Source organism: Aspergillus undulatus (assembly GCF_047715775.1).
Source record: "Aspergillus undulatus strain CBS 261.88 unplaced genomic scaffold BDV17scaffold_2, whole genome shotgun sequence".
In the NCBI taxonomy this organism is placed as follows: Eukaryota; Fungi; Ascomycota; class Eurotiomycetes; order Eurotiales; family Aspergillaceae; genus Aspergillus; species Aspergillus undulatus.
Window position 1 is genome coordinate 1,190,136 of NW_027396606.1, and position 17,123 is coordinate 1,207,258.

Genomic DNA, 17,123 nt, shown 5'->3' on the forward strand with positions numbered 1-17,123 from the left:
GCATGCTCATTTGCCATGCAGCTCTGTGGAGGGGTGCTGCAACTTTATCAAAGCACATCGACGTCCAGGGACCAGGGTTCTAATAAGCTTTACCGCTATTGAGGGGTAGGTGCCGCCGAGATGCAGGATACGAGACAGTTCTTATAGCGTATGCTTGAGCTGAGGGGGCTGGACTCTTCCTTGTGCGCTAGCTGCGCCCAGCTAGCCGTCAGTATAGCGATCTAAGGCGTATTGAGTCTGCTGGCCCAAGTTCTCAAACCTTCCGTGAATCAGTTGTCATGTCAGTTTGGCCACCTGAATCATGCCCGGCAATGGAATGTTCTGAAAATAGGGCTCGTGAACAAGTGGGAGACTTTGGGGTGTCCAACTAAGCAGACCCAATACTTTCGAGAATCTATAGTCGTCAAGAAGTCCACTTCCGGTGGACTACCCCGGCCCGGGATGACTTGCAGGGAGACTCCAAATTTCCCGGGCAAGCAGCGAGAAATGCCGGCGTTATCGATGATCATAAAATGCTGGTAGCTTGGAGGCAGGTACTGGAGACTGATTGTGTGGACCGGGTAAGTCCAGACTGAGATTCAGCCTTCGTAGGTACCATTGTTGCCCAGATAGTGCAATTCTAGCTAGAGCTTCTCCGGTAAACACCGCTGAATGCTCTCGGAAAGAAGGACGAAAGGCACGGAACGGCAAAGGAAGAGGGGAACCAAACCTTTCTTCAACGGAGAGGTGAGAGGGGAGGTTGCTGCAGAAGAGACAGCGTGATTCGACCACGAACAGGAGAGGAAAGGGTCTTAAAGGCAAGTGGGCTCCAATGAGAGCATTATATCAACTCGCTCGACACACCGACTCAAGAGTTTGACTCTGCTATCGCCAGATTGCTCGGTCACTGATTCATAAGCCCAACGTTATCGCCATGACAGCTGAGGGCTTGCGAGCAGGACTGTTGACAGAAAAACAAATGAAAAAAGTACTCAAAGTCTATGTACAGAGAGACTGCAAGTAGGAAGTAAATTGTAGTCGTAAACAGAAAATAGCATGCGCTCCCGTATAGACATGACTAGTAGTTAACTACCTTAGGTAGAGTCGCTATCTTGTCCTCGTCGTTCTCGCCCAACAACCGTTCACAGCCCTGCCCATCTCATTCCTCATTCATCTCTTCTCTCCCTTCCCCCACCCTCGCCCTCTTCTCGTCCTTCCTTCTCTCCTCTTCTCGCTTACCGATAACCGAGCCCCCCCTTGGGGTCGCATCTACAACAGACCATCCTCTACAAGTACTACCAAACTCTGCAAAAGTACCACTTCCACCCCGGCCTTTCGGCTGACGTGCGATCTGCAGCCTCCCAAGTGCCCCAAGTCCCAGCCCGCGCAGTTCGGGCGAGTTAATACCACTCAATCGATCGTGCCTTTTTCGCGACCAATCAAACCTGCACTGCTAGGCGTTTAGCAGAGGCCAGAGCTGGCTAAAACAGACAGTACGTTGTTTCCCCCCTCTCTTAAAGTCGGCCAATCCAATGATATCACGTTGGCGGGCGGTTGAACCAAACCAGACGTGCACTGGCAGACTGGCAGATTGTCCGCCGCGCTTCCGTACCACTTTTCTCTCCTCCACACTCTTCCCCTCCCCAAGAAGCTAACCCGCTCAACCATGGCCTTCTAGCAACCAACGACACCGCCATGCTAAACTGACCTTTGAAGCACGACTCAATCTCCCGCGATAACGACGTTCCCATTCTCTTCCCCCAAGAACTGTCGACGAACCTCCTCTCCCACCGTCCTCCCCTCCGCCGACACGACGTCCCCCTGAGCCCACAGTACCCCCGGCGGCCCGTCGTCGTATTTTCAGCTCCTACCTGTATCCCAGGACGCCCGGCCTCGACCGAATGTGCGACTCTACTCATCTCCGCCTATCCGGACTCCATGCGTTTATCTAGCGACCCATTGGACGAACAATTCTTTCAATTGTTCGAGGTCGGTCGCGCAGTTTGTGTCGGGTCTCAGCCTGCCGCTGCAGGGTGATTTATCCAGATTATCAATCGGTTGATGTGCGTTCGCCCGCCAGGACCTTATAGCGACTTCCTTCGAAGCGTCGCTGTCGCCAGCGGACAAGATGGAGTCGGAGGGCTCGAATGGGCACAAGCGAAATTCGGTGCACCAGGGAGCCTACAGCCGTCCGGTGGAAAGGAGGCCCAGCAAGAAGTCGTCATCAAAGGACCGCCACGGTATGGTTTACCCGGACAGCTTCAGGGAAACGACTATTCGAACCGTGACCCCTGACTCCTCCGAACCAGGAAATCATTCACCCGCGTCGGAGGCCGAACATTTGCCCTCAAGTGCTACCGCTTCTCCGCGTGTTACCGCTCGAACGAGAGCGCCAGATGGAGAATCGCGACGCGACTTTAACCTATACTACTCCACGGGGGATGAGGATGATGTACACTCGGAGTTGAAGAGTACGCGGGCACGTTCCCGCACAACCACCTTGGATGGCCAGCGAAGTGATACATCCTCGAGTTCTTTTCTCACCCGCACGCGAAACCGCCTGGGTTCGGTCAACACAGCTCCTCAGCCAAAAACACCGGATGAGCAAGCGGCTTCTTCGATCGGATTTCCATCAATACAGTCGCCTACAATTTCTTCTCAAACGCCAAGCCGCCGACGGTTGAGCAGGTCTCCTGGAAGCTACGGACCCGCCAATATAAGTTCGTCGTTGTCGAATACAGACAGCTCCAAGATATTGCAGCTTATGAAGACTACTTGCGGAAGGATGCATGGTCTTATCTCGTTCCGAACATCCTCCACCACCGCCTGGACTTCAGGTTACTGTGCTATCAATGTCGCCGTGGGCAGTCTGATCTACCAAGCGAAAGGGGAGCGCGCGTTGGCAAAGACACTCATTCCGGATTTACGTGGGTGTCAAGTCCGCTCCCTTGTGGATCCAGAAACACGGGCGAACTATCTCAGTGTTTCCACCTTTACTTCGGGTCTTGGGGTTGAGTTGAAGCCCCATGTGAGCGAAACATTTGATTCCTGGCTCGCAGCACTATTATGCTGGCAGCCCATCCGGCCCAAAGGCGTACAAAATAAGATGACAAAGCCGCAGACTGTTACGATAACCGATCGCCGTCTGGTAGACCGTCGGAGGAACTCTGAAAGCGCCTCCCAGAAAGACGCCGCTATAATCAAAGTTGGCAAAATGCTTCTATGGGATAGACCAAGCGCCTCCGGAGTACGGCCGTCTTCTGGTCGTAGGATCTCCACTTTCCGTCAGCAACGTGCTCTAACCTCATCCTGGCAAAAGGTTAGCTGTACGCTGCAGGAAAATGGTGCCTTCAAGCTCTTCACCGAGTCTGATATTACACTTGTCACTAGCATCCAATTATCCCAACTGTCACGCTGCGCAATCCAGAAATTAGAGTCTTCCGTCCTAGAGGATGAGTTCTGCATTGCGATTTACCCGCAATATGCAGTGCATTCTGCTCCTGGATTGACGCGTCCGCTTTACCTCGCACTAGAGAGTCGGGTGCTGTTCGAAGTCTGGTTTGTGCTTCTGCGTGCCTTCACCACACCAGAGCTTTATGGCCCCGCGATCTCGACGGACGAGGACAACGTAAAGACGCCGAGCTCAGTCAACAATAGCGTTGCCAACCCGACACCTCTTACTGACATGTTCAGGATTGAGAGGATGCTAACTGTCAAGGTGACTGAAGCGAAGATGTTTGGTGGTAGTAAAGGCGCAGACGAGACTCCTCGGAGTCGCAAGCAGTCTCGCTCTCATTTCACTACGGCTGCGGCATCTGCAACCAACGATTACTACACGGAAGTACTTTTGGATGGGGAAATACGAGCCAAGACAGCTATCAAATATCGTACACCCAACCCCTTTTGGCGGGAAGAATTTACATTCAACGATCTACCACCAGTCCTGTCACAGGTGTCAATCGTGGTGAAAACTCTAAACCCAACTCAGCGTGACTGGTCACTAGTGGCTCATGGCGCCCATGCCCTGAATCAAGACACAAACCGGTCGCGTCTATTAGATGATGTCGAGGTGTCTTCTCAAGATGCCATGTGTGGGAGGGTAGAAATCAGATTAGATGAGCTGGAACCGGGGGTGGAGACCGAGAAGTGGTGGCCAATCCTGGATGATAGGGATCAATGTATAGGCGAAATGTTGATGAGAGCTAGGATGGAAGAGACGGTCGTGCTCATGTCCAACGAGTATGCGCCGATGTCCGATATTCTCCATTCCTTTGCCAACGGCCTCACCGTGAACATGGCCCAGATCATGTCATCTGAACTGAATCAGCTGTCTGAAGCACTCATGAATATCTACCAAGTCTCAGGGTCTACAGTCGAATGGATATCAGCGCTCGTTGAGGATGAAATCGATGGTATTCACAAAGAGTCGACAGCGAACAGACTCCGGTACACGACACGGCTACATTCCAACGACACTCGGGAGTCCGGCCAAGACAGAGAGGTCCTAGTTCGCGACTTAGGGCGCACCGCAACGGTGGAAGCGAACCTCCTCTTCCGAGGCAACTCACTTCTCACCAAAGCTCTTGATTACCATATGCGTCGTCTTGGCAAGGAATACCTGGAGGAGACCATCGGTGAAAGGCTCTATGAAATCGACGAAACCGACCCTGAGTGCGAGGTCGACCCGGCCAGGATACATCGGGCAGATGACCTCGAGCGCAACTGGAAGAATTTAGTCACCCTTACGACGAGTGTTTGGAGGTCGATTGCTGCATCTGCATCACGGTGCCCAGCAGAATTAAGGCTTATCTTCCGACACATTCGAGCTTGTGCCGACGACCGTTACGGCGATTTCCTCCGTTCAGTTACCTACAGCAGTGTCTCTGGTTTCCTCTTCTTGCGGTTCTTTTGTCCGGCAATTCTTAATCCGAAACTGTTTGGGCTGCTCAAAGGTATGTTATCTTTTTGTTCGTTTGGGATTAGGATACTTTACTCATGCTGCATGTCTAGACCATCCTCGCCCACGAGCTCAACGTACTTTGACACTGATTGCCAAAGCCTTGCAAGGACTGGCCAACATGACAACATTTGGCAGCAAGGAGCCTTGGATGGAACCGATGAACAAGTTCCTGGTCAGCCACCGATCCGAGTTTAGAGAATTTGTGGATTCCATATGCGCAATTCCCGCCGACCGCCCGGCTCCCATTGTCACACCATCCTATGCCACTCCTATCCAGATTCTTGGCCGTCTACCGTTACCTTCGCGCGAGGGTTTCCCAAGCCTCCCTTTCTTGATTGATCACGCGCGGAGTTTTGCCAATTTGATAAGGATATGGCTAGACGTTGCGCCGGCCCGTCTATCGCAACTGGAAGAAATAGACCCTGCAGTTACAAGATTTCATGAGATCGCGGTCAATCTACAGCGGCGGACTAAGGAATGCTTAAGCAAAGCGGAACAAGCAGAACGCCCGAGCGGAAACCTTGAGGTCAAGTGGGAGGAACTTGTCGATTCCCTGGAACAAGTGGCATTCTACGATGAGAGCTCGTCTAAACCTGCAACTCCTGCTCCGCTTACTGCTCCAGCCACCGCCCCTGAGAGCTCATTTTCAGGTGCAGCGTCTCTAACTGGAAGCCATCGCAACTCCATTGGCTATTTCGCCTCTCGGCCTTCTATCCCTCGTCGCTCTACCGACTATGCGCCTGAAGCCGATGAAGAGACGCCGCCAAGCAGCTCCTCTGCTACTTGGGACCAAAGCAGAGTGCCCTTCTCAATACCTAGGTGGTCCGAGCCTCGGGATAGCACTGGCAGCTCCAAAAACTCCTCAACCTACTCACTTGAATACCCTGACGCTTCTAAGTCCCGCCGGTCGAGTATGACCCGAGAGACGACGAGCAAGTACCGGAACTTCTTCGCCGATTTCGTCCCGGCGCCATCTAGGCGCAAGGGCAAAGACCGTGATACCAGCCAGCAGCAATCGCGCGAAGAGCTACGCAACGAATTTTGATAACCGTCACCACTCTCCACTACTTCCATCGATACCACATCTCGAACCAGAACAACCCTGGTTCAGCAAAAGCAAAAAACGAAAGACAAAGAGGAAACAAGCTAGACCAGATCTCTTGTCGTTTGTTTTGTATAACACGGAGGGCTTTTACACTTATTGAATCCTGCATCTTCTCTGGTGTATATGCTTTACTATATCCATTCATATGCACCCCTCTCCACCACACCATACCATACCATATCATACTATCTATCTATGCCCGTTCTCGTCACGAATAACGCTCTCTCCTTTCTGTGTCATTTTTCTCTCTATTCAATTCCATCTTCTCCTCTGGAAAGCATTTTCTTATGGTGTTGATACCCTGTTGTGATGACGTTTTGTCCGTCTGTGTATGTGTGATGAAGAAGAAGAAGAAGAAGAAGAAGAAGAAGAAGAAGAAGGGAAGATCGAGAGTACATAAAGAGCCCCAGCTCAGCTCAGCTCTGGCGCTCCCTGTTTTCCGGGTCTTGCTTGCTTGGTTGATTGATTGTGAATGTGAATACAGCGGGCGGTTCTAGTTCTAGATCTCTGCGTTGCGTTGTGTGCGCTGTGTGTATGTAAATAGTTGACAGATTCTCTTTCTTGTTGGCATAGATGACATGAGACAGACGAGGCAAACATGCATGCGGTTTTGATGATTATATTGTTCTTTTATAGCTAGAGTGATTTGAGTATGTCCCGAGTCTATCTAGTATACAGTATACACCCATGCACGTCCAAAGGTACTCCGTCCGTATCCATCCATATATGCAGATGCCGAATAAACCCATATGTGCAATAAATTAATAATAATACATTAAGCCCATGAACCAAACAAATATGCTAAAGGAACGGCCTCCCCATCTCCTTCTTCTTCTTCGTATCACGATACTGATTCTTCAATTTCGAAATCAACCCACCAGTCCCCAACAAGTCGCGCAGCGCCTTCCGATTCGGCGGGAACTCCCACCAGGGACTACTCGACGTCTCACCCTGCTCTCTAGTCCGAATGTGTCGATTCCGCTCAAGCACAATGCGATCCAGGATGCCCAGCGTCCCCTGATCGACGCGCGCACCCGTCAGCACCATCTCGCGACCAATCGCGACGACTTCGGATAAGTCGTGCGCGACTCGCCAGTGGAAATACATCATGTCGTTGTACAGGCCCGTCGACATGCCGAGCATGGCGGACTCAGGGCCGAGCGAGGTGATGACTTGCCGGAAGCGCGGGATGAGGGGGGACTCGGGGAAGTGCACGTTCAATAGATTGAAGGCTTTGCGGAGGGATTTGGGGTATACGCCTGCTGTTATGATGTCCGCGGGCAGCCAGTGAGGGACTTTGAAGGGCTCGGGGGCGATAATGGGGACCGCAGCATCGTCGCTGTCGTTGGCGTCGGGTTGTTCAAGTGGTGTTGGTGTAGGAGCGCTGGGGCCGCGTAGGTGCTGTACCATGGGGAAGATCATTTCCTGGCAAACCCTCCAGAGCTCGGTTTCGCCGGTTTCTTCTTTCTCTCCCTTGCTGACGGCTGCGTTAAGGGCGTTCTCGATGTGCATGGACTCGCGCTTGATGAGGAGTTCGATTTGGTCGGCTTCGCTCACGTTTCTTCGCCAGGCGAGCTTTCTGAGCTCCTTGTGGTCTTCGGGTAGAGGAAAGGACTTGTCCCCGCGTTCGATGGAAATAGGGGGTTTGTTTTCCTCATTTTTCTGCTCCGATTGAGGAGGCTCTGGCTTTTGCAATTCTTCCAGAATCATGTCGAATGTCGCGAAGATCTCGTCCCTTTCGACTTTCTTGGCCTTGTCTTCCTCCGTCTCTTCTGGTTTCTCTAGGGGATCATGCGGATTGTGCTTCATCTCGAGGGGCTTGAGCTGCGAAAAGAGGTCCTGAAGCGTTCGGGTTTCGTGGGTGGTCATTTGCATTTTTTTCCTCTTTCTAGCAGTGTCCTCCTCTTGCGGTGCTTCCCACCTCTTCGTAATGCCAGTGGGACGAGCAACAGTAGCCGCTTTTTGCCGTAGGAAGCTTGGACGGGTTTTATCGCTCTTCTTCAATTCGACCGATCTAGTGTAATTCCTCGCTCCGTCCTCGCTCCAGTATGACCGAATGCTCAGCAGGGTAGGAGTCTGGTAGAGGAAAGAAGCAGGGGAATTGTGAGTAGCATGGGCCTGAGCCTGGGCCAGCCAGGTCCAAGCTATGCGACGCCGTAAGCTCATGTTGTTGTCTTGTCTCTTTGCTTGGACGGATGGAACTTTTTCGGGGAACATTTTAGATGTAGGTTAGCCGCACGTGACCATGTGGCTGCCTGTACGCGTTTTCCCTCTTTCTCCGCGATGGCGAACAAGAACCAGCGCGCAGCAATTTTTACCCTCTTCCATTCTTCTAATATTCAATTGACTCATCCAATACCGTCGCAATGGGTGGCGAAGAGCTCTCCGAATTCGAAAAGCAGCGTCTCGCTAACATTGCAGAACGCGATGCGCTTCTTAAGAAGCTAAGTCTTGACGCGCAGTCCTCGGGGGTGTTCCCTTCTAGTATGCCGAAAGGCACAACAGGAACTCAATCGAAACCGAAGAAGAAGCCCGCGCCGAAGAAAGTGAAGAAAGAAGAATCGCCACTTCCTCGCCGCACATCGTCGCGATTAAAGGGCATAGCGGCGGACAGCGAAATCGCGAAGCGGAAAGCAGACGAGGAGTATGATCGCAGGCAGGAACAGGAGAGGGCAAAGAGGGTTCGAAAGTCGGACTCTTTCTCTTTCAATGATATATTTGTCTCGGGCCAGAAATTGTCAGGGAATGCCTTGATTGGCGTGGATGTGGTCACCAAGGGAGTCGCGGTGCCATATCAGCGGACCTTTGGAGATGAGGACATTAAGTCAACAGATGACAAGGACTTGAAGGCTCTGAGAAAGGAGATGAATGGGCTGAGACTGTGGGAAGCTTGGGAGCCGAACCGTATGTGATATTTTCCCTGCTTTACAGCCCGCGCATTGGACAAACGCTAACTATGGATAATACTAGGCATCAAACTCACCCCCGAGAGAATCTACTCGATGACATTCCACCCGTCAGAAGCCAAACCATTGATATTTGCTGGAGATAAAATGGGCCATCTAGGTATTCTCGACGCCTCACAGGAGAAGCCAACATCCGCCGTGAAGACCGAGGACGATGAAGAAGACGACGACCCAGACCCAGTCCTTGTTACACTCAAGCCGCACACTCGTACCATCAGCTCAATGACGATCCACCCTTCTAAGCCAACGCACCTATATACCGCAAGCTACGATAGTTCAATCCGCGAGCTCGACCTAGAAAAGACCTCATCGGTTGAGAAGTACGCACCACAGTCTACATCAGAAGACACTCCCATCTCAGGCCTGGACTTGGCCGCTGACGACCCCAACACACTCTACTGGACAACCCTCGATGGCACATTCGGCCGGCACGATATGCGCACCAAGCCCCGAAGCTCCGTCGCAACCTGGCAGCTATCAGAGAAGAAAATCGGAGGCTTCTCCCTCTACCAAACGCACCCACACTATTTTGCAACCGCCAGTCTTGACCGGACCATGCGTCTTTGGGACCTCCGCAAGCTTTCTCATACCGATCCCGAGCCTATCGGTGAACATCAAAGCCGTCTCTCTGTTTCACATGCCGCCTTCAACAGCGCCGGTCAGATAGCTACATCTTCCTACGACGACACGCTCAAACTATACGACTTTAGCACCAAGGGTATCGCCACCTGGAAACCAGGACACACGCTCGACGACTCGACCATGAAGCCCGATACTATTGTACGGCATAACTGCCAGACAGGTCGATGGGTGACTATGTACGTGTCCCTCTCTCCCTTTGATATAACCCCGCTAATGTCGTTCCAGTCTTCGTCCCCAATGGCAACTAAACCCGCAATCTCCCATTCAGCGTTTCTGTATTGGAAACATGAATCGCTTCGTAGACATTTACAGCGGCTCGGGTGACCAGCTTGCCCAGCTCGGCGGGGATGGTATCACCGCTGTCCCGGCTGTGGCTGTTTTCCACAGGAGTAAGAATTTGGTTGCTGGTGGGACGGCAAGTGGGAAGATTTGTTTGTGGATGTAGGTCTTTTTCGTGCTAGTGTACATATATTGCCATTTAAATGATTTAATGGGTGGTTCCTTTCTTTTGTCTGGAGCTTGGAGCATTGGAGTCAAAATAGGCTTATTTTATCAATCGATTGGTTAATCCTGCTAGTCAAACTACAATATTTCGAAGTCAAAGATAGAAATACAACACCCCATGAGGAGCAACATCAACTCCGCAACCCAAATCCCTTTCCCTTCAAATCTTCAACCCCCAACTCCTCCCCAACCCAACAGCCGTCGACCCCAAGAACCCCAGACACTGCTTCGCACCAGTAAGCTTATCCCCAATAGCCTTGCTATCCTCCACACGCCTCGTAACGAACGCCTCTGTAGCGGAGAGATCGGGGCTGGAGTCCCGGGTCATGATGACTTCCGCGGAGGCGTAGATCGCGCTCACGGAGAGCCGATTCGTGTACCAGGATGCGTCAACGGAGACGTCACCTGCTAGATGCAGGATGTCGGAGGAGAGAGCGTGCAGCTCTGAGAGGGAGAGCGGGATGTTGCTGGGTAGGGACATGAGGGCTAGGGCCTGCGTTGCAAAGCAAATCGAATACGTTAGCCAGCTTCTTCCATAATATAAATAAAGGAGAGGGAAAACGGGTGGGTTCGTACATCCTGCCACTGATGCTTAACCTCCCCATTCATACGCAACCGTTCCATAATCAACCTGCGAGTCTTCTCCTCGACAGAGACAAGAGTCGACTCGGACTCATCACCCAGTATCCCCTTCTGCTCGACCGCCGCCCTCAGCAGACCCCGCCGACTAGCGAGCCAGAAAAGGATAAGATCGAACTCGCCGCGCGGGAAGAGCTGGATCGAGACATCTAGGAAGCCCGTGTCGCGGGCTCCCAGGGTGAGGGCTTCCCGCGTGAAGCCGTGCGCGGGGACATGGGTGAGCGCTGCGGACAGGATGGTTGTTTGCGAGTTTGTGTATTCGTGCGGTGGGAGGTCGGGGTGGTGGATTGAGTGGTAGGGACGGTGGGTTTGTTGGCTTTGGCTTGCGGTCCGGGTGGGAAGATGGGATTTGATTCGGATGGCGGGTTGGCGGAGGTTGGAGGTTGAGGCGGCGATTGTTGATAAGAGGGAGATTTGAGAGGATTGGCGGGGGGATAGGAGGGGGTTGCGGCAGGTTCGCAGCGGGCAGAGGAGTGGTCGGACCATCGTTGCGTGAGTGTTGATGTGGTGGTTTGGAGTTGGAATTTCTGGATAGCGACGGATGGGTTGATGATTCCTAGGCGGAACTTACTCCGTGCTACCTAACTACGGTGCAGGCGGGGGACCACGGCAATTGTAGTCTACGGAACATCAATATGTTTAATGGATAAAATTGTTTAGAGCTTTATAATTTGTTGAATAATGTTCTGCTGCGATAATGGGCACTTCGAGATATAAGATTGAGAAAAAAAAAAGAACGATGGTAAAACTGGAGTTCCACCAGGTCTCAGTGGGTTAAGTATAAACTGCTTTGTTATCCCAATCCTCATTCAATATCCGATGGCTTAGGTGGTTTTTTGGCAGAATAATATCACAAAAGGTAGAGTGCTCTTTCTTCATTAAGCTTGGTCGTAAGCCAACTACAAGTGGGCCTGTTAACTGTCACTGTCAGTGTCAATATAATACAAGATGGCCTACGGAGGATGTAAATACAGCCAGATTCTTATCTGCTCCTCCAGTTTCTCTTCACTCTCCAACCATTAATTCTCCCTTTAGACTAGTTCTCTCCCCTCGCCCGTTGTATGCTGCATTCACTCGCGAGGATTTGATTGCAGGCGCTCGCAGGCCGTCAAGTCAAGCATCGTCACCTGCGCCTGATCTCCTCCATCCTCCTCTCCTCTTCCCGGTCTTCTTCCCTTCTCCCACCACTCCTCAGCCGCCCGGTTTGGTTTGCTCCGACCACAACTTGCATCAACATGGGTACGTGCTCTGTGTTGTGTCCTTTATCTGCGTCCCGTTCTGGATCTCTTTTGTATCTCTGCATCCTTTGCTGGCCAGGTACAGCTACAGCGATCATACTTTCTGATCTGACTGCATCTTTGGTTCCTCCATTCCCCAGCCTTATCCCCTCCCCACTCCCCTACTACTTACTGCTGCTCTAATATTATTATTCCTCCGTTTTATTATTATCCCCCCTCCTTTAATGCCTTGGCTCTATCGCTCCTCATCGAGTCCTGATGTGACGGGGACCTTGTGCTGGCATTTCCAGCACACTCCCAGCATTTCTCCCAGCATTCTCTCCTTCGCACTTCTTCCGTCCGTCCTGCTATTCCCGATCTACTCCAACCAGCCAGTGACTGCGACTGCTGCATCTCGGATTCCCACGGGAACACCAATCACACTTGTGGCGTGCGTTCTGTCCGAGCTGTTTGTCAGACACTCTCCTCCCTGAGCTGCACAGCTCGTACTGTAGCTGTGCTTTGTTTTTCGCTGCCACACCCCTCCCCTCGCTGTTCTCCTCATTGCCCTTGATCCTTTTCTTCCCTTCCTCCTCTTCTTCCCCTCCTCTCCTCTGCTTTTTTCTTACTGGTGTCGTGTGTGCGATTTATTCTTACCACTCCATTTCCACCGTTCTTATTCTCATCCTGCTATCAATACGTTGTTTCGTGTTAGAACGCACTAGACCTGTGGCTCACACTTAAAGCGATCTTCAGCCGACGTCTATCGACCATACCAAGTAAGTTGCAGCTTTTCCTTTCGTCTCCCTTGGCAAGTTTTCTGTTATCCAAAATTCGTTCTGTTCCTGTCTCGGGCATTGCGATAGCTCCTCCACCTCTCTCTACTGGCTGTTCAGCGTCATGGGCCTAGAAGGCGGCTTGGTGCTCGGGATGACCCTTTGAAAGCCTCATTCGGCGCACATTGGCGGCATGAGGCCCCATCATCCCTTGTTCGCTGCCTGTCCACTGTGTGGTTATTCCTTTGTTGCACTTGTATGGCCAGTTTGGAACCTCCACGCTAGGGCCGCCTCGGATGCGCCCTATCCCCCGGGTCCTCTTTGAGGTCGGAAGGAGCTCCTGCGCGGGCCCCGCCCCGTTCCGGTCACATGACTGTACTCCGAAATCGCGCACCCAAGGTTCACGTTGCGCAGATCGATGCCGCAGACTCGCAGCTTCAACTTACAAGTCATTCACATTCACATAACCCTGGCCCTTCCCACCTCGATCATTTCCTTTGATTTTCTTTCTTCTTCTTTTCAATTCATACGCCCTTCTTTGCTGTGTCGATGCCTTACGGAGACTACGAATACGATACTGACCGCGCGCAGCGTGAGAGGTCCCGTTCCCCCCGTCGTCGATCTCGCAGTCCTCGACGCAGTCGCCGCTCGTACTCGTCACGCAGTCGCACCCGCAGTCGTGATCGTGACGATTACCGCCGCATCGATCGCCGTTCTCGCTCTCCTATGAGTACTGCCCAAGGCCCATCAGGAGGTCATTCAGGCTCGGGATACAGTGGACGAGGTGGTAGTTATCCGCCTCCGCCTAGATCATTTGAGGATCGTGCTGTCGCCAAAGAACAAATGATGCAATCCGTGCGCGACTCTTCCCAACAGGACCGCCGGGTCTATGTTGGGAACCTCTCCTACGATGTCAAGTGGCATCATCTTAAAGACTTTATGAGACAGGGTGAGCAGGGTCATATCGTACTGGCAGTGCGATGAACATTTTTATGGGATTGGAATCCGTGGCTGACTTTGGGGGATTCTCTTTCCGCGCCGTCCTTACAGCTGGAGAAGTTATCTTTGCCGACGTCTTGCTTCTTCCCAATGGAATGTCGAAGGTGGGCGCCAATGCGTAGCGTGATGGTTCTTTTCTTTTTGTTTCTGGTTTCTTGTTTTCACCCCCGTTGGTTCGATTGCTTGGACTGTTTGGGTTGACGGGTCGGGCCTGGCTGTCCGGGATTATTGTAGGGATGCGGGTAAGTCATGCGCCGTCGTCTATGCCCTTCCAGTATAGAAGCTGACCATTCGTCAGGATTGTGGAATACGCAACCAGGGAGCAAGCGCAAAACGCTGTCAACACGCTCAGTAACCAGAATCTCATGGGGCGGCTAGTCTACGTCCGCGAGGTACGCTCTCCTTTCCCCCTCAGCTCGAAGAGAAGCTGACACTCTTTCACTCATAGGACCGAGAGCCTGAGCCTCGTTTCTCGGGTGGCCCTGCTCGTGGAGACTTTGGTGGCCCCGGCCGCGGTGGGTTCGGTTACGGTGGTGGTCCTGGCGGCGGCGGCCGACAGCTCTACGTTTCAAACGTATGCTTTCCATCCCGTTTGACTATCATTTGATGCCATTGCGAGGGCATGTTTATTGATGTACTCGCGATCTTTAGCTTCCTTTCAACGTTGGCTGGCAAGACTTGAAGGATCTTTTCCGCCAAGCAGGTAAGCTCAAGATGTCAGGTTTCGCACTGAACAACTTAAGTTGTTCCCTGTCGTCTACCCTTTTTCCCTCTCAAAAACTCAGTTCGATGTTAACCCTCACATTTGCTACAGCTCAGCAAGGAACCGTTATCCGTGCCGATGTTCACACCGATGCTTCCGGACGTCCCAAGGGCTCTGGTATTGTTGCGTTTGAATCGCCCGATGATGCCCGCAATGCTATCCAGCAGTTCAACGGCTATGATTGGCAGGGCCGTAACCTCGAGGTCCGTGAAGACCGCTTTGCAGGCTCAGGGCCGGGCATGCGCGGTGGCTTTGGCGGTGGCTTCGGTGGCCGCGGTGGTTTCGGTGGTCGTGGAGGCTTCGGCGGCCGTGGCGGCTTTGGAGGTGGCTTCCGCGGGGGCTTTGGCGGTGGCGGCTATGGTGGTCCTCCCACTGGACCTGCCTTCGAGGGCGGTGCTTCGGTGCCTCCTAATCCATTCACCGATTTCGCTACCTCTGGTGGTGAAAAGAGTGATGTGATCTATGTTCGCAACGTAAGTATATGAGAGGCAGACAGTTTGATTACATCACTGACTCGCAACAGCTGCCCTGGTCCACATGCAATGATGACTTGGTGGATCTATTCTCGACTATTGGAAAGGTTGACCGTGCTGAGATTCAGTATGAGCCTAATGGTCGCTCTCGTGGCACTGGTGTCGTCCAGTTTGATAGTGCTGACACCGCGGAGACTTCCATTGGTAAGCATCGGTTTCCGCCCTATATTGTCCAGATCATACTAACGCACTACAGCCAAGTTCACCGGTTACCAGTACGGCGGTCGACCCCTTGGCATCACCTTTGTCAAGTACCTGAACCCTGGTCCCCCGGGTGGTCAGGGCGACGCAATGGATGATGCTCCCACTGGTGGAATTACCCAGGGTGATATCATGTAATCCTAGCGTGTTCTCCGTGTTTTATTTCCTTCGAGGTGACTCGAGGGTCCGAAAAAAAGTCCACGAAAGTGCTTCTCGCCACTGGATTGTTTATCGGGTTGTCATGATCTGTCTTTGAAATGTTCATCGTTCGCGTTGCAATGTATCTGCCCATCTGACACTCGCTTTCCTTGAGGGACAGCTTGTGAGATAAGTGGGTCATATAGCATGTTTGTGAACATTAAGTGAACATCATTTGGTGATAGTTACTAGTATGGATGATATGTGGCTCGTCTACTACTTTGATCTCTACACCTTTTTTCCCAGCATTTCTACAGATAGCGCTGCTCACTTATCGCATCTCTCATTCGTACCTTCCTAACACCGGGCAAAAGATTATATCCTCACCCCATAAGCTCTCACAGCAACTCCCCCCCAAACCCCCCTCCTCTGCTCCTCACTCAACCCCCTCCGTTCCAAAACACCCTCAACAACACGCTTCCAACGTCCCCAAGTCACCCCATTCCCACCACCACCACCAATATTACAAACCGGCCAGTCCGAGCCAAACATCACTCTCTCAGGCCCGAAGACGTCAAAGACAACATCCGTCCACGGCTGCAGGGCGTCAACTAGATTGGCAACATCTGGCTCGGAATCTGGCGAGAGAGGAGGAAGCTCGGAGAAGGCGCCGGAGAGTTTCATGTATATTGTTGGGTGCTGGGCCATTGCTGTGACGTGAGTCTTCCAATGCAGGAAATCCGGATGGGTGGTTATTGAGTCCTGGAGACGGAGGTTTGGTTTACAGAGATGGTCTACATCCGAGAAGCATCACTGGTCAGCTGCCACAGGAAACCATAGCATGAGTAGGTAAAGACAAGCAGCGAAACATACTAATCACAACCCTCACCCTATCCCCCTCATCAACCCCCGCAAACACCCTCCCCAACATCTCCCTCGCCTCCACCAACTGCCAGATCCCACCCTGCCTCGCATCAACACCCAAATCAAACGTCAGCCCCCGCCTCCCCAGCCACTTCAACCCCTCAATAAATCCAGGCTGCAGCACCACGCTGGACGGCTTATCCTGAACCAGGTACCGCACTCCCCGGATCTTGCTCCAGACATCGGCTGATCCCGCTCGTTCCTTCACGAGCGCCATATACCGCTCCAGCACCCCTGGTCCACCGGGCACAGGTGCCCAGGGGACAATACCCAGTACGAGAGCGCGATCCTCGGGCGCGTGGCCTTCGCCTGCTATGGGCGTTCCGCTGGCGATGCGCGCGAGGAAGGAGACTTCGTCTAGGGCGTGGGCCCAGCCGTGCTTTTGCTTTTGCTTGTCTTGCCCTGATTCTTCGACGGATGAGAGACGGTCTGTTTCGAGGAAGATGAAGCCGCGGAGACTGGGGGTTTCTTTTGTTGCGGTCCGGTATTGCTCGATTGAATGGGAAGAGTTGAGGGGGCCGGACTCGGAGGGACTGTACCAGGCTAATGTGGGCAGGTGGGATTCCGGAAATAGGTGGATGTGGGAGTCCACGATTGGGATGCGGGTAGCCATGATGAAGGCTTGCCTTTATCAATCAGAAGCTTGTATGTGAAGGTTTTGAGGGGGATTTTGGCTGGACATCTTGAGAGTCACAGGATGAGATATATGGGGAGCAGTCGGGGGTAAATTCGTAATGAATTTACCCGTCGGGTGTTTTTAGACCGAAGTGACGAAGG

General features: G+C 52.5%; 6 protein-coding genes across 6 annotated transcripts; 3 read left to right on the top strand and 3 right to left on the bottom strand.

The window, feature by feature from the left end:
* Positions 1 to 1,868: 1,868 nt before the first annotated feature.
* On the top strand, positions 1,869 to 5,994 carry BDV17DRAFT_73138 (GTPase-activating protein BUD2). Its single transcript, XM_073765038.1, has 2 exons — positions 1,869 to 4,931; positions 4,990 to 5,994. The coding sequence occupies exons 1-2, from the start codon at positions 2,108 to 2,110 to the stop codon at positions 5,982 to 5,984; spliced, it is 3,819 nt and encodes a 1,272-aa protein (XP_073620866.1). The 5' UTR covers positions 1,869 to 2,107; the 3' UTR covers positions 5,985 to 5,994.
* Positions 5,995 to 6,400: 406 nt separating this feature from the next.
* Positions 6,401 to 8,217, bottom strand: BDV17DRAFT_251202 (uncharacterized protein). The gene has a single exon (XM_073756404.1). The coding sequence runs from the start codon at positions 8,208 to 8,210 to the stop codon at positions 6,846 to 6,848; it is 1,365 nt and encodes a 454-aa protein (XP_073620867.1). The 5' UTR covers positions 8,211 to 8,217; the 3' UTR covers positions 6,401 to 6,845.
* Positions 8,218 to 8,234: 17 nt separating this feature from the next.
* BDV17DRAFT_73166 (WD domain protein) lies at positions 8,235 to 10,186 on the top strand. Its single transcript, XM_073765041.1, has 3 exons — positions 8,235 to 8,948; positions 9,015 to 9,828; positions 9,878 to 10,186. Exons 1-3 carry the CDS (start codon positions 8,411 to 8,413, stop codon positions 10,095 to 10,097), a joined length of 1,572 nt encoding a protein of 523 aa, XP_073620868.1. The 5' UTR covers positions 8,235 to 8,410; the 3' UTR covers positions 10,098 to 10,186.
* Positions 10,147 to 11,362, bottom strand: BDV17DRAFT_73163 (uncharacterized protein). Its single transcript, XM_073765040.1, has 2 exons — positions 10,733 to 11,362; positions 10,147 to 10,649 (listed from the first exon to the last, which is right to left on the bottom strand). The coding sequence occupies exons 1-2, from the start codon at positions 11,279 to 11,281 to the stop codon at positions 10,317 to 10,319; spliced, it is 882 nt and encodes a 293-aa protein (XP_073620869.1). The 5' UTR covers positions 11,282 to 11,362; the 3' UTR covers positions 10,147 to 10,316.
* A 1,354-nt stretch (positions 11,363 to 12,716) lies between these two features.
* BDV17DRAFT_73277 (RNP domain protein) lies at positions 12,717 to 15,551 on the top strand. The gene is made up of 10 exons (XM_073765042.1): positions 12,717 to 12,791; positions 13,203 to 13,737; positions 13,839 to 13,891; positions 14,022 to 14,029; positions 14,086 to 14,179; positions 14,236 to 14,361; positions 14,439 to 14,490; positions 14,602 to 15,023; positions 15,074 to 15,227; positions 15,280 to 15,551. The coding sequence occupies exons 2-10, from the start codon at positions 13,338 to 13,340 to the stop codon at positions 15,420 to 15,422; spliced, it is 1,452 nt and encodes a 483-aa protein (XP_073620870.1). The 5' UTR covers positions 12,717 to 12,791; positions 13,203 to 13,337; the 3' UTR covers positions 15,423 to 15,551.
* Positions 15,552 to 15,797: 246 nt separating this feature from the next.
* Positions 15,798 to 16,959, bottom strand: BDV17DRAFT_286834 (uncharacterized protein; the record flags this gene model as incomplete). The annotated part of the gene is made up of 2 exons (XM_073761015.1): positions 15,798 to 16,216; positions 16,296 to 16,959. 2 exons carry the CDS (start codon positions 16,957 to 16,959, stop codon positions 15,798 to 15,800), a joined length of 1,083 nt encoding a protein of 360 aa, XP_073620871.1.
* Positions 16,960 to 17,123: the final 164 nt, after the last annotated feature.